Source organism: Mytilus trossulus, chromosome 7 (assembly GCF_036588685.1).
Source record: "Mytilus trossulus isolate FHL-02 chromosome 7, PNRI_Mtr1.1.1.hap1, whole genome shotgun sequence".
NCBI lineage: Eukaryota > Metazoa > Mollusca > Bivalvia > Mytilida > Mytilidae > Mytilus > Mytilus trossulus.
Window position 1 is genome coordinate 78,050,486 of NC_086379.1, and position 15,717 is coordinate 78,066,202.

A 15,717-nucleotide genomic window follows, 5' to 3' on the forward strand; every position below is an offset into this window, starting at 1 on the left:
AACAGTTAATTTACTAATATGACCATACCAAGGATAATTCATGTCAGCACAAAAGTGCTGACTACTGGGCTGGTGATACCCTAGGGGAATTAAAACTCTACCAGCAGTGGCATCGACCCAGTGGATGTGAATAAACCCATCATAGATACCAGAATTAAATGGTATTTATGCCAGACGCGCGTTTCATCTACAAAAGACACACCAGAAACGCTCGAATCCCAAAAAGCTAAAAAGGCCAAATAAAGTACGAAGTTGAAGAACATTGAGGACCAAACTTTGCAAACGTTTCAAAGTGAATAGATAATGACTGATAAGGTGAGGCCAAATAATCCTCATGAAAATTGTCGACGCCGTGGCAAACAGCATTTCTTAAAAATTATATTGCTTATTTAATCCTTCAAGGAGAGACAATAACCACCGCATGTATCCTATTTATATAATAAAACAAGGACGATTAGAGACAAAAGTAATAAACATGTTAGAGATTTTGTCGATTAATTTATTACATCCAAAAGAGCCACAAGAATGATCTTACTGTAGATGGAGCGCTACTAGTTTCGTGCGATCGAGTTTAAATAGAGCAATATCCAACCTAACAGAAAATGTTTACTCCAAAAAGTTGTGAGAATAAATAGCTCTCTGTATATAAAAAAAAACCTTGTCAGTTTTCCCATCGAAGGTCGATATATAGTTGTGCTTTGTCTGCTTGTTTTATTCACACGTTTTTGTTTACATAATGGACTTTTTAGACTGTCACACAAGCAACACGACGGGTGCCGCATGTGGAGCAGGATCTGCTTACCCTTCCGGAGCACCTGAGATCACCCCTAGTTTTGGTGGGGTTCGTGTTGTTTATTCTTTAGTTTTTTATGTTGTGTCATGTGTTCTATTGTTTTTCTGTTTGTCTTTTTCATTTTTAGCCATGGCGTTGTCAGTTTGTTTTAGATTTACGAGTTTGACTGTCCCTCTGGTATCTTTCGTCCCTCTTTTAAGCTAGCTATAAACCCGGATTAAATTTTCTGAGGAAATGCCTGTACCAAGTTAGGACTATGACAATTGCATATTTTTTTATTCGTTTGATGTGATTGCGCTTTGAATGTTACCATTTTTTGTTGAATTTTCCTTGGAGTTCTGTATTTTTGTTATTTCAATTTAAAACACATATTATTCCTTAGACTCATGCATTTGATTTATAAGAATATACTTGTACCAGGTTTTTTTTTCTGGATGCATGAATGAATTTAAAATAATATGAGTGTTTACGGGTTATTTTGCCCGCGAAGAGACGAATATAAGTTGAAACTGCATACAACTGACCTAAATGAAGAAGATGTGACTGCGTAAATATAGACAACCAATCATTACCATCTGCAAAGAACTCATACAAAGTCACGATTATTTTTTAAAATTTATTTTTTTCAAAAACAAATCAGTTTATGGAACTATAATTAAAATCAGCCTAAATGTTATTCCAATTCTGATTTCCTATTGATTTCTGGGAAATGGACAATCCAATCTAGAACGGACGGAAAGGGAAAATTTCATATCCTCCATTGCAAAAATAGGGAAAAAAACTTTAGACAGGTGGTTTGTATCATTCAACAAGCAAAGCAAATATATACGTTATATGAATTTAAGAGTTTGAAGATAGATATAATTTTAAACTTCCTTTTTGTCTATTTACAAGTGTGTGAATGGGCACACAAATTATAAAATTAAAATCACTTGACATTTCCTTCCTTATTCCGTTTTATATTAACACGCGGGCGTTGTATATGGTACAACTAGGTTACCACAAATACTGGACAAATATGTGTATTTACGTTAAAATTGACGGATGAAGGAAAAATACACGCTTTCGACCATACACGATAGTTTTTGCTCTGTTTTACTTCATGTTTAGTATGTTAAAGCAATTTCTCAACATGTCCAAATATGCATTGCACAATTAACGTCGAGAACAATTAAACGAGCATGAAATTGCCAATTAAACTTTTGTTTCTGTTAAACTCAAAGTAAATCAAAGTAATCATTGTTTTTGTTTACTTGTTTTTCTACTCCATACAGCCTTATGTCAGTCGTACACACATCAAGATAAGCATCTAAACAAAAAAAGAAATAATTAATAAGTACAGTAGACACAACTGCTATAAAATGTAAACGGTTGTAATCCAAAATAAAAACCCAAGAGAAAACATACATGTCAAATATATGTCGTCTAGTTCAGATACTTGTTTTTAAGATTGTCGTAGGCGAAAGCGTCACGAGACATAGTAAAGATAGAATGATTAAACATTGATCAATTACAAAACAATATCATGTATGTTAAACCAAGTCATGATTCAATTCACAAATAAAAAAAAATAGGTATACTTTATACATTACTACAGCAACAAGTAGAAACTGCGTATTAAAAATAACTCCTTCATACTTATTCATTGTATCAGGTGCACAAAGGTTTTTGAAGGTATACGAATAGAAATACGTACTACGGAAATTGTCGATCTCAAAGATCTTTATGAAAATTTACAAGCAACTAGAGCAATATAAACTGCATACAAATAAGGATATGTGAACATAAAATTGAGAATGAAAATTGGGAATGTGTCAAAGAGACAACAACCCGACCATAGAAAAAACAACAGCAGAAGGTCACCAACAGGTCTTCAATGTAGCGAGAAATTCCCGCACCCGGAGGCGTCCTTCAGCTGGCCCCTAAACAAATAAGTACTAGTTCAGTGATAATGAACGCCATACTAATTTCCAAATTGTACACAAGAAACTAAAATTAAAATAATGTATGAAGTATACATAATATTTTGAATATACTTTAATATCGCCATTTTTTAATTATTTTTTTTTAGCATTTTTGACTTAAGACAATGCCTGCCGAATTCCTGTCCTATACGTACATGTATATACGTGTTCTCTAATAATGATATCAATGCTACTGAAATTTCCGTTTAATTAGTTTATATATATTATAGGCGTATATAAGAATAGCTTTTTGAATCTCCTGCGGAAAAAAACACGAATACCCCAGTCCCACTAGGCCACGATCGCACTACGATCTGTGAAAAAAAGGCAAATTTTGATGATCGTAGTACGATCGGGTAGATCGCAGTAAGGTCGTATCACGGTCGTGGTGAAATCTTCAAGATCGTGATGAGCGTGGCAAATTTTAAACATGTTCAAAACAATCGTGGTTGGGTCGTGGCGAAAGCAGGTGGTAGTAGAAGCGTAGTGAGAGCGCACTAAGATCGTAGTAAGATCGCAAAGGTCGCTGTACCATCGTAGTGAGAGCGTTGCGAAAGCGTGATTCTATTCGGAGAAACTGCGCTACGATCTCATTGTGACGTTATCACGACCGCACTACGATCATTACGTTTTCACCGCGACCAAACTACGCTTCCACTACGACTATACCACGCTGTTCACGACCATAGTACGATTCTAGCACGCCCTTGCCGTCCTCGTCACGCTCTTCTTACGACCTGACTACGTTCATACTACGACCATTATTCTCATTGTCATTTTGTCATAAAATATATTAATTCTCTCCAGGTATTTTTGTCTGTATGTAATTGGGACTTCTTGTCCATTTTCTCTAACGGCTCAACCATGCCTCTTGTTTTATATAGATTAGACCGTTGGTTTTCCCGTTTGAATGGTTTTACACTAGTAATTTTTGGGGCCTTTCTTATCTTGCTGTTCGGTGTAAGCCAAGGCTCGGTGTTGATGAAGGCCGTGTCTTGGCCTATAATTGTTACTTTTGAAAATTGTTACTTGGATTGAGAGTGGTCTCATTGGCACGCATACCACATCTCCCTATATCTATTGACACAACTGTTTCATATCTGCTATCGTTCACTAAAATATCGTCATTTCAGCTTTATGGACTAGCAATAGGTTGTAATTTAGGTCGGATTGGTCGGTCCGACATCTCTACATGATCAAGATTCGTTACTATACTGTATTGATATAGAACACGATGTTGACGTTATTGCTGAGAGCGTAGTAAGATCGCGGTTTGAACGTAGTGTACTCGTGGTAAGAACGTGCTATAATCGCGGTAGAAGCGTGTCAAGATCGTGTTGCAATCGGATAACTCGTGGTATGGTCGTAGTGAGAACGTGGTGAGCGTAGAGAGATCTTGATAAGCGTAGTAAGGTCGCAGAATAAGCGCGGTGAGAACGTGTTATAATCGTAGCGGGATCGTTGTAGAAGCGTAATGAGGACGTAGTAACATCGTGATAGCAACGAAAATTTACATTTTCATGCCACTCATACCGCGACGTCACCACGATCTGAATTTCATTAAGATCGTGGTGAGCGTGGTGCGATCGTGGTCTAGTGGGACTTGGGCTTAAGCTCTAAAAGGCAAAAGTTGACGTCATGATGTGACAACTATTTGGTATTTAAAACATTTTCTTTTAAGTTTTCGATGGTTTTTTCTTCAAATTGTACATGCATACACTTGTATGATTTATATAGCAAAACAAGGAATTTGTGACCCAACAAATTTAAAATCAGTATAATGCTCATCATTTAGTGACAATAACATATCTATTCAAACAAAAGTTTACAAGACAAAAGAGAACAAGTGGTTTGTAAAAATCGCATTGTCTGTTTCACTCGACAAATGATTTTTTGAAATTCCTCTTCGTATCTGCTGCATCTTTTGACCTTAATAAGGCCACTCTAGATCTATTCTTTACAAAGGATTTTCTTATCCTAGGCATAGATTACCTTAGCCGTATTTGGCACAATTTTTTGGAATTTTGGATCCTCAATGCTTTTCAACTTTATACTTGTTTGGCTTTATGAATATTTTGACATGAGCGTCACTGATGAGTCTTATGTAGACGAAACACGTGTCTGGCGTACAAAATTATAATCCTGGTACCTTTGATAACTTTGCATATATCGGTGTCTTATCTAGATAGAGTGTCATACTTTCTGTGCGATACCAATTGCAGCATTTGTTAAATGTGGACTGTCAAAAACGTGTATGTGTCTATCCAATATACCCTTATTTTTCCAGTCGGAATCCATATTTTCCGTCCTTCATCCAGAGTGACATTTCATTTCAGGACCACCCAATTGAATCAATTGTTATTTTCATTCCGCCCGGAACATGCGTGAACTATTTGCCAAGGACGTAATGCAAACAATAATCAATCATTTTTTGTATTGGTCAAAACATTTGTTGGACGCTTGAGCAAAATATGACAAATTATTGCCATAGAAGTGCTTGTCTTAAAATGTATATATTTGGTGAGTAATTAACACTACAAATGCTAAAAAAAAAGTCAAAACAAACTCAAACTCTTTTTATTTTATGTCTGTGCATTAAAAAAATTATTTAAGATTAAAACAGAGGTCATCATACCTTTTTTTTTTAACATTGAAGCAGTTAATACGTATATAGATTATATTACGCGATCATCAATCAAAATCGCCTAATCTCTAGAAAAGCTGTTTTGTCAATACAAGGAAGATTGTAAAGATATAGTAGGAGATATGTCACAATGTAAGGAAGGTAACTCTAGGTCTGAAAATATACAAGAATACAGTTACAACGGAGAGTATCGTAGCCTGATTTTAATCAAAGTGTAAGAATGAAAATATAAAGAAACATTGTTTTGATATTGGAAGATACTGGCCACTTTCATTAATCTGACTAATTTTGTCAATTAATAATAGGCAAATATACGTTGTGTTCATTCAAAAACTTATCTATTTTATTTATTTAGTATAAATATTTCTGTGTATATGACTGCTTCAGTTTGCAGTAAACACATTTCTATGACCTACCGTAACACGAATAGCCCAGTCGTCATATATCACCAACTTCGATCACTACACTACACCTCTGGAGGACACCAACTATTCGACACCAATGTCAAATAAATGAATTGGACACATCAAAACTGAGGAAATCATACGAAGGAGAGAGACAGGTGCGTTGACAGGAAAACATATTCTGCTATGAATATATCACCGCCATGCTCTACACTCATAAATAAGATCAGTTGCACTGAAAGTTGCATCTAATAAATGATCATACGAAATTAGGTGTTATACTATTTAATAATTATACAAGGATTAAAAAAAAATATTTGGGCTAATAAATGCATTTTCCTAATTCAAAGTTGAAAACACCCATTATAACCAGATTTACAGATTAAAGATTACAAATTGCTCTAAATCTAAATATTTCCCCAGTTTTTTTTTGTTATTTTAATATTGAGCTTTTCTAACTTCTAACAGGTTGACACTTACTTCTTACATTAAAGCAAACGTACAAACATGTATGCGGTATATACTGACATAACTCCACTCCTATGAGCATCGTGTACATGAAATTTACAATGATATATACGTTACACAGTGGTGCGTAAAATAATAAAGTTGATCAAACCATGAAAGTTCTATAAAATTGCCTATTGGTACTTCCATGCTTATACTAACCCTCTTGTCTGAGTTTAGTACATTTTATTGAGCAATCTATACAAATATAAATGTAACCATTGGTCAATCAAGTCTTTGAGAATCCTATTCAGATAACTTTGACTTTTTCTCATCAATCAACTTTCATTTATTTAAATAATTCAATACAAGGAAACTTGTCCTATCCTGGTGAATTTATACAAGCAATACAAATGTATATATACAGTATAACTGGTCAATAAAATCTTGAAAGATACAAAATCACACCCGAATTTTCCAAACTTGTTTTGTTTTTGTTCATAAGTGAATCTCTCCGACAACCTCATTCACTAAGCTATATCATGTTGTAAGGGTACAGTTACAGAGAGAACTTGTTGGGTCCGATGCTGACGGTTTGAACTGAATTACAACAACAGTGTAGGTAACAATACTGGAAGCAAACTGAAAAAATAAAAAAAATATTTCTTATAATTATAAATGAATAAGGAGCCACTTTTGCCGATCGACAATCTATTTTCGTCTATTGCTGCGCATGCTAATTTTTTCGTTGTTGGCTTGCCGCGTGACAAATTATTTCATTTTTGTATAAAATCATTTTCGGAAGTATACTATTTTAATCCTGTCTTGGGCAGGAATCATTTTTTTAATTCTAATCTTGTGGGACATGGTCCGTTTCTGTGAGTGTTACAATTTAGTGTTATGTCGTTGTTCTCCTCTTATATTTAATGCGTTTCCCTCAGTTTTAGTTTGTTACCCCGATTTTGTTTTTTTGTCCATGGATTTATGAGTTTTGAACAGCGGTATACTACTGTTGCCTTTATTTATTCTGTTGTTAAATGTCTTCCTGTAACTCTTAACACTCTTTAGAGGTATACTTTATGTTTTTCCCCTTTTTTATCAGTTGTTGTTTTCCTATATACATGGCTAAAGAGCCAAACTATATCAAACTGATATGAACAGTTTGTTCTAAGCTATTTTGTTACACCACTGTACCATGTAAGGGGAAGAGTTGTGCGCTTACAAACACGTTTAACAATAAAAAAAAAAAAAGACAATATTAAGTACTTACAGCAATGATGGTAGGCTTGTCTATCGTAAACAATCCAAATGCAGTAAAACCAATTTGGTTCGCAGTTAGTTTGGACAGAAATACGTTCAGCTAAAGTTTTAAAAAAACAAAGTGTCAAATGCATGCTTACTTGAAATACTTCATCTACATATAGTCTAACAACATCGAATACTATCTATTTGATAATTGTTAACATAATTAACAGAATTACTTTTAAATTAATTTTGTCAATGAAAGTTCGTTTGAATATTTTTAATGTGTTCTGTGCTTTTGTTTCGACGCAGTTGATAAAACAGCTCTTTGACACATTCCCCATTTCCATTCTCAATTTTATAGTATACTGCAGTATAAATATAGTAAACGGTTGGAAAATCTTCAATAAAATAAAAATACGGCAAACAAATAAATAAACTTTGTGCAAATTGTTTAATGTAAATGAAGATAAAAGCTTTCTAAATTGTTTATACAGTAATATATATATTACTTCCACGTGCTCATGTATTTGAATAATATAGTAGTTAAAAATTGTGGGCAACCTGTTTTCTAATAAATACTGTTCGACCTGATCAATATTTTGGTGCATACTCTAAGTACTGGATTATTAGTAATGATGTTTTGATTTTCTGTATATACTTTTCACTTTTTTCACTTCAGTGTTTCAGACTGCCTTTGAAAAAGGTTTACAATTTTAACAGATGTAGTTGTAAGAATATTTTTTAGTGCTAGGATGAGCATAGCTTGCGTTCATAAGACAATTGTTTACTTTTTTTTAATTTTAAAAAAGAAACAAAGGATGAAGCTATGGTGTTTTGAATGATTTATAAACCAATTAATTGATAGGATTTTAAGTTAGAGATCAACATTTATATTTCAGCCAACATAAATCAGTGAAAGTTTGTTTTATAGGTTACTCGAGTAATTCAGTGTGTACCTGTAACCTTAAACATCAACTAAGTGTTCACAATAAAGTCATAAATCAGTATTTTTTAATGTCTGTCGTTGTAATCCCAGTGTTTCTTTTAAAAAAATTGCTTCCCGCATAAAATATCATTATGATAGCATGTTAGTGGGGCAGCAACACAACAACAAATAAAACTTTTATAATTTTGGAGATTTTTTTGTTTTATTTTTGTCTCTGAAAAAACTTAACCGTTAGTTTGTCAACTTTTTAGACTTAGCTCTCGTTCAAATCAATATCCTTTTCTTAAATCTAGACTTTGTCGTATTTTACAGTTTAAAAAGTTGTCAAATCGCTTGAAAAAGAGCGAACATACATGATAGATTTAAGAAAAGAACATTTTTTCAGGGCCGACAAAAAATGGATAATAAATTCTATGTATTACGTTACCTGGTGACAGTGAATTGGTCCCATAACGTTCATATCAATTCCATAAACATATTCCAGTGCTGCATGTGCCTTTAATAAGAAAACGATGTAAAATCAGTATATATTCATACAGTTATAAACTTAAAGTAAAATACTTTCAGTTGGATGTAAGGAGACACATCAATGATCATACACAAAACACATTAAAACAACAGTTCCGTTTTAAATTATCATAAAGAAGTTTTGATGCCGTCTTGTGCTATTTGCGGCAATGACCCATTCGCCAATGGGTACGATTTGTGCACGCCTTCTGATCGACTTGTTAGTGCACTCTTATATGATACAAAATGTATACAAAACCTTTAAGACAAAAGAAAAAACATCTTGCACAGTTCAACCTACATTTCAGTGAGGGCTTGCATCTCGTATACACAGGCAAACTTTGCTCACAATGAATTTCAGAATAGTCTCACGTGAAATTCATGTTAAACATTTCACGTTAGATTCACCTCGTACATGAAGCAAGGATAAACGTAAAAGGGCAAACGTAATGAATTGTCCTAAACTTGCCACAATTTTAAACTTCCCATTTCTAGGATGTATAACATACTCTCTTCCAAATCGTATAGCGTTTAAATATGGGAATTTGAACTTTACGCTTGTGCATGTTCATACACTATACAGACTTCATCACCAGGAGTGTGCTCCTTAAAAAAAAGCTATATTACTTTTTTCTAAATAAATGTAGTTTGGAAATGAATTATGCATAACCCTTAAAGTTATACACCATACTTATTAACACACTGCAGTGTGTGTCTTTATAAAATCGGGCTATCTTTTTTGCGTTCCAAGTACAATTTAGATTTTTTTATTTTTACAGTACTTTTCAATAAGACACATAGTATAAAACCCTGGAAGGGTGTGGATACATTGTATATAACTTAACATTTACGCTTTTTGAAATTCAATAATTCAGATTTTATTCTCATCATCCAAATCGCTTTTTTTCTCATTATCCAAATCGCTTGGAAAAGTTTAGCACTATTAATAAACTGAAAACCCGAAGGATAACAATTTAAACTCCAAAAAATGTGATAAGAATATTCACCAGCATAGATAATTGAAAACTTGAAACTTATTTTAGGAAGAAATTCGAATTAAGGACTCATTCCTACCTCATGGTAAAAGCGGCGTTAAACACAAAATTCTAATCAAATATTACCTCATGGTTGACGAAACCTCCTCCTAGAAACACTACCATCATCTGTATAATACTGAGGCATGCTGACCATAACGTGGCTATAAATGAGAACACGTCAATGGATTCAAACAGGAGAAAATAAAGGGTAAAAATTATCAACGGGATCACGGTACCAATAGAGGACATTACATACATAGAAAATACTTTGTCGGCTTGAAACAGTAATCTTGACAAATGCTCATGCTGCATACGGGTCGTTTCAATGTCGCCTTTAAATTTTCCATCTTCAAAGCATTTTTGAAAATTCCTGTTGAAATGTCTAAACTTTTTTGTTAGAACAAGAGAGACCACGAAAAATGAAGCCACGATCAAATACCATGTAGACGTGAAGTAAAAGTATGTTACCAGAAATGCAATGCGAACAATAATTCCTACTCCAAAGCTGACTTCTCCAAACGGCCCTCCAACATTTCCGGCTGCTAGGAAATAAGATCCAAGTCCAGTGAACGTGAACGCAATCAGCATCCATACGACGTACAAAACTGTCGCACCTATTGCACATTTTCTTATGAAATAATAGTTAGTAAAGTTGATAGATTTGGCAACATCGTCAAACTGGACACAAAAGACTTTCAGGTGTTTGCAGACGAAAAAGTTACAAACTGCACAATAGGCAATTTGTAGAAACCACATTGAAGTGATAATCTGGTTACAAACAATGCCATTAAACTGTGTGACGCTAACAAATGCTGTTAACGAGAGTGCTAAATTATACCATAAAATCAAAATCACAACGATCGAATAAACTGTATATACTCTTCCAGAACAAGATCTAATCCTCACACGTTCGGGAGATATTTCGTTATTATCCGAATCCGTATTTCCTCCACTTATCAATGGTATTCCGGGTAGAAGACCAGCTATCTTCAAACACCATAACAAAGGCTTCATTGACTGACTAAACGAATTTTGGTTTACCCATGCCATTTTGCGAGGTATTAAATCTATGGATGTTCGCGCCAATGTAAACGGGTAAATCTTGCTTGGCATTTTAATGGCATCTGGAAAATGGTTTATACGAACTAATATGATTATTTATACTAAACGTTTATGAATTCTTTTAATGATGACTGCATGTGCGGATTGGCTTCTGATTTCCTACTTCTACTGAACTTGATATCATACAAATCACATTGAAATAATATGATGGATTATAAACAAATAGGACTGTATGGTACATGTTTACAAAGACAGTTTACTATTACAAAGGGTCAGTTTATCGCCACAATAAGCAAACATATTGTTTTCAATTAATCCGTAACGTAAATATTGAATCATGCTTAAAGGGACATTTTTAAGAGTAAATGATACATTTTCAAACTTTAGAAACATCAACTGTACCAAAGTAACATGTTACTGGAAACTTGACATGGTACATGCAAAAGCACGTTTAACCTGCCATCATTATGTAACGATTAAAATTCTTAATTCAGAACTTTGCTTTTATAAAATGCTTTATCATTCATAGTCTACTAAAATCATAATTCAAATCATTTTTATGATTAATTGACACGAAACAATTTTGTAGTCAACATATCATTTCACTATACCGCTTCAGACATTGTTTTCAAATAAGCATGTCAAAACCTTGTATTGACATCGACATTATTCAGTTAACAGAAGGCCATTTATTACCGAATTCATTATCCACGATTAAAATTTCACCATGCAGACTCATCAACAAGAAATAACCTTTGCAGGAAACATACAAACGATATCCTTTGTTGAACTGGAAATGGTAATTGTTTAACTTTTTATTAAAAGCATTTTTTTTATTTTCAGTACTATACTCACGAACAAACTGCCAAAGTATGGAATTACTCAGCAAAATTAAGAACTCTGTGTATGTGCATAAAGTTCACAGACAAACACTCTCCAATATTGTCAGGAATATGGCCATTGTTATATTATAGTTCGTTTTTGTGTGTGTTACATTTTTGTATTGTGTTTCTGTTGTGTCGTAGTTCTCCTCTTATATTTGATGTGTTTCTCTCAGTTTAAGTTTGTAACCCAGATTTGTTTTTTTCTCAATCGATTCATGAATTTCGAATAGCAGTATACTATGTTGCCTTTATTTGTAGACCAAAGTAGAATGCATGACAAAAATCCCTTTCAGTTGATTAGCATTGCTGACCTGTTTACAACTTCCTAAGTGTTTGGATAAATCACAGAAAAGGGTTAAAAAAGTGTTGTCTAGGGCGATCACCTATATATGTCTTCTAACGATTTGGGGAACCTATGAAATCTTGAAAAGCTGATCTTTTTTTGCATTTAAAGTGTCTATCTAGTTTTTACAGTTAAATAAGATAAGAGACGCAAACACTTAAAACCTTAGTAAAAAACGTCACTAAAGAGTAAGTAAATCAATAAAGAGTCGACTGACATTTGCAATATGTGTTTGACTTATTTGTAAATAATTTTCTTGTCGATTTTTAATAAAATTTCTCTTTTAGTACAATTCTTCTTTGAAAGGCAATTACTTCCACAAGAAGTCATCTAACAGTTTGGAAGGATATACAGTAGGAAGATCTCAGAGTCATCTCAACATTTTGAACATTTGTGCTTTGTCAGATATTCTTTATTCATAGCGATTCATTTATGTTCTATTTTCAGCCATAACGGCAATGTCAGTTAGCAGGTAGGGACATCATACAGATTTTTAAATCTTCTTATCCCAATGATTATTGAAGCCAAGTTCGATTAAATTTGTCAAAACAGTTTGCAAAGAACATTTTTCTAAAAATTTATAATTAAGGCATAAAAAGGTATCCTTTGTATGCAACTATTCCCTCAATTGTTTTTATAGTAAATCATAAAGTGTTTTCTGAAATTAGATAAGTTGCTGCAACAAGTACACATATTGCCAAATGAGAAATGCAGACTTTTGTTATGGGACCAATTGAATAAGACAATCAAGAAAGGGAAAACAAACAATAGGAAGCAAAGGGAAACATCTTTTATTATAAGTTTTGTATGAAGATTAAAATTAGAAATGTTAAAATCAATGTCGTAAAAGGACATTAATCAGTTGTTGATTTGATTTAAAAGTTTCCCAAATTAAATTATCAGTACATGTATAAGAGAAAAATTTATTCATATTTTATAATTATGGCTCATTTATGTATAACAATGATTCCTGATGGCAAAGTTTGTTCTCTATGGTTATATTTAGGTATGATTCATTTCTATTATGATCTTGACAGCAACATCGCCTTTTGAATAGTCTTGAGTGTAAATTCACATTGTGATAAGACGTGTCACAGTACTTTGGTTTTGATGTTATATTTGTTTTTCTCTGGGTATTATGTGTGATGTTCAGTCCGTTTCTGTGTGTGTTACATTTTAGTGTTATGTCATTGTTCTCCTCTTATGTTTAATGCGTTTCCCTCGGTTTTAGTTTGTTACCCAGATTTTGTATTTTGTCTATGGATTTATGAGTTTTGAACAGTGGTATACTACTGTTGCCTTTATTGATCTTGATCTTACAAGTAAAGCATTTCCTCTCATTATATATACCTGACCACATAACCAAATATTGTTGCAGTCCAATATGTTTTGATTTAGCATCCTGCAACCATCTTTTTTTGCACAATATTTTTTACTTTTTTCAAAATTTTCTGCACTAATGACATCAGTATCAACATGTAGATCTTTTACTCATTATATGTGATCATATATCCAAGTAAAGTTTAAAACTTTCAATTTAGAATCTGTAAACAAACCAAACTCAGCCTAGTATGAGTAGGTAATACCTCATCATTTAAAGGATTGACCTAAAAAAATAATATACCTTGTTTTCTCCTCACTTTATGTGACCATATATCCAAATAAACTTGTAATAACAAGTGAAATTGCGAGCTACTGCTCACTGATAATACCCCCGCCCCGCAAGTGGATAATATTAATAGTGTAAAAATATGCAAGTGTTCGGTAAACAGGAAGTTGTCGAGTGATGAATCTGAACATGCATCACATGGTATCACTGACTTATATAAATCCTGAAACCAAATTTCAGAAATCCTTGTATTGTAGTTCCTGAGAAAAATGTGACTAAAATTTTCAACTTGGCTATCATGTGTAAAATCATACAAGTGTTCGGTAAACAGGAAGTTGTCGAGTGATGAATCTGAAAACGCATCACACGGTATAGCTGACTTATATAAATACTGAAACCAAATTTCAGAAATCCTCGTAGTGTAGTTCCTGAGAAAAACGTGACGAAAATTTTCAACTTGGCTATCATGTGTAAAATCATACAAGTGTTTTCGGTAAACAGAAAGTTGTCAAGTGATGAATCTGAAAACGCATCACACGGTATAGCTGACTTATATAAATACTGAAACCAAATTTCAGAAATCCTTGTATTGTAGTTCCTGAGAAAAATGTGACAAAAATTTTCAACTTGGCTATCATGTGTAAAATCATACAAGTGTTCGGTAAACAGGAAGTTGTAAAGTGATGAATCTGAAAACGCATCACACGGTATAGCTGACTTATATAAATCCTGAAACCAAATTTCAGAAATCCTTGTATTGTAGTTCCTGAGAAAAATGTGACGAAAATTTTCAACCTGGCTATCATGTGTAAAATCATACAAGTGTTCGGTAAACAGGAAGTTGTCAAGTGATGAATCTGAAAACGCATCACACGGTATGGCTGACATATATAAATGTTGATACCAAATTACAGAAGGGTGGATGTGTAATTCCTGAGAAAAATGTGACGAAAGTTTCATGGGACGGACTGACTGACGGACGGACTGACGGACTGACAGACAGAGGTAAAACAGTATACCCCCCTTTTTTAAAGGGGGGGGGGTATAATTATTCAGATATGTAGTATTTGACATAGCATCCAGAAACCACTTTACTGCACAAATATCAGTCTATGTTTAGTTATCCCAACCTTGACTTACATGTTGATGTCAATTCATAAGGGATCTTCCCTTAATGATATTTGTCTACATATCAGAATAAAGCTGCAATCCAATATCAAGTAAAGGAGTAAGCATTTGGAAACCACAAGGACTGATGAATTGACAGACTGAATGATGAGAGACTAGTAAAAAATATGTACCCCATTCTGATCTAAAACCTTATGTTAAGTTAAAACAAATCACCACCTATACAAAATTAAATTTCACCTTGCTTGTGAAATGTACCCAATTGTCCCTAGACTGGAATTTTCATAACTTTTAAACTATTTGTTTAAATTTCCTATTTTTTATAATGGTCCTGGCCTGTTTGTTGGCAGATATGATTTTTAATGATTTTTTTTTATCATTTTTGTTGCATCTGCAAGTTTTATCCCAAAAGTGAAACAGAGCGAGCCTACAATTCATTGTAAGCCTCATCGTAGTCAGCAGTGTCCACAAATATTCACACTATAGTTATAGTTTTTGAAATTATATAAAACTTTATTAAACTATCCTGGATTTCTACCATACATGAAGCTTTTTTTATCAAAATAAGATTTTGTTTTAAAAAAATCCTGTTTATCCATATTTTACATATAAATGGACCTAGTTTTTCTGCCAGTTAACATTACATTCACTGTGTGGTTAAAAAAACATTTTTTTAATTACTTTCTTAAAATATCCTAGATTTG

General features: G+C 33.3%; 1 protein-coding gene across 1 annotated transcript; it reads right to left on the bottom strand.

The window, feature by feature from the left end:
• Positions 1–6,648: 6,648 nt before the first annotated feature.
• LOC134727270 (gustatory and pheromone receptor 39a-like) lies at positions 6,649–11,142 on the bottom strand. Its single transcript, XM_063591650.1, has 4 exons — positions 10,072–11,142; positions 8,871–8,939; positions 7,523–7,612; positions 6,649–6,894 (listed from the first exon to the last, which is right to left on the bottom strand). The coding sequence occupies exons 1-4, from the start codon at positions 11,098–11,100 to the stop codon at positions 6,793–6,795; spliced, it is 1,290 nt and encodes a 429-aa protein (XP_063447720.1). The 5' UTR covers positions 11,101–11,142; the 3' UTR covers positions 6,649–6,792.
• Between the last annotated feature and the right edge of the window lie 4,575 nt (positions 11,143–15,717).

Excerpts from the sequence above, each read along its gene's own strand:
- LOC134727270 (XM_063591650.1), bottom strand. The coding sequence starts at position 11,100 with ATGCCAAGCAAGATTTACCCGTTTACATTGGCGCGAACATCCATAGAT. Across the intron at positions 8,940-10,071 it reads GAGGTTTCGTCAACCATGAG|GCACATGCAGCACTGGAATA; the intron begins GTAATATTTGAT and ends TTCTTATTAAAG. Across the intron at positions 7,613-8,870 it reads GACCAATTCACTGTCACCAG|CTGAACGTATTTCTGTCCAA; the intron begins GTAACGTAATAC and ends TTAAAACTTTAG.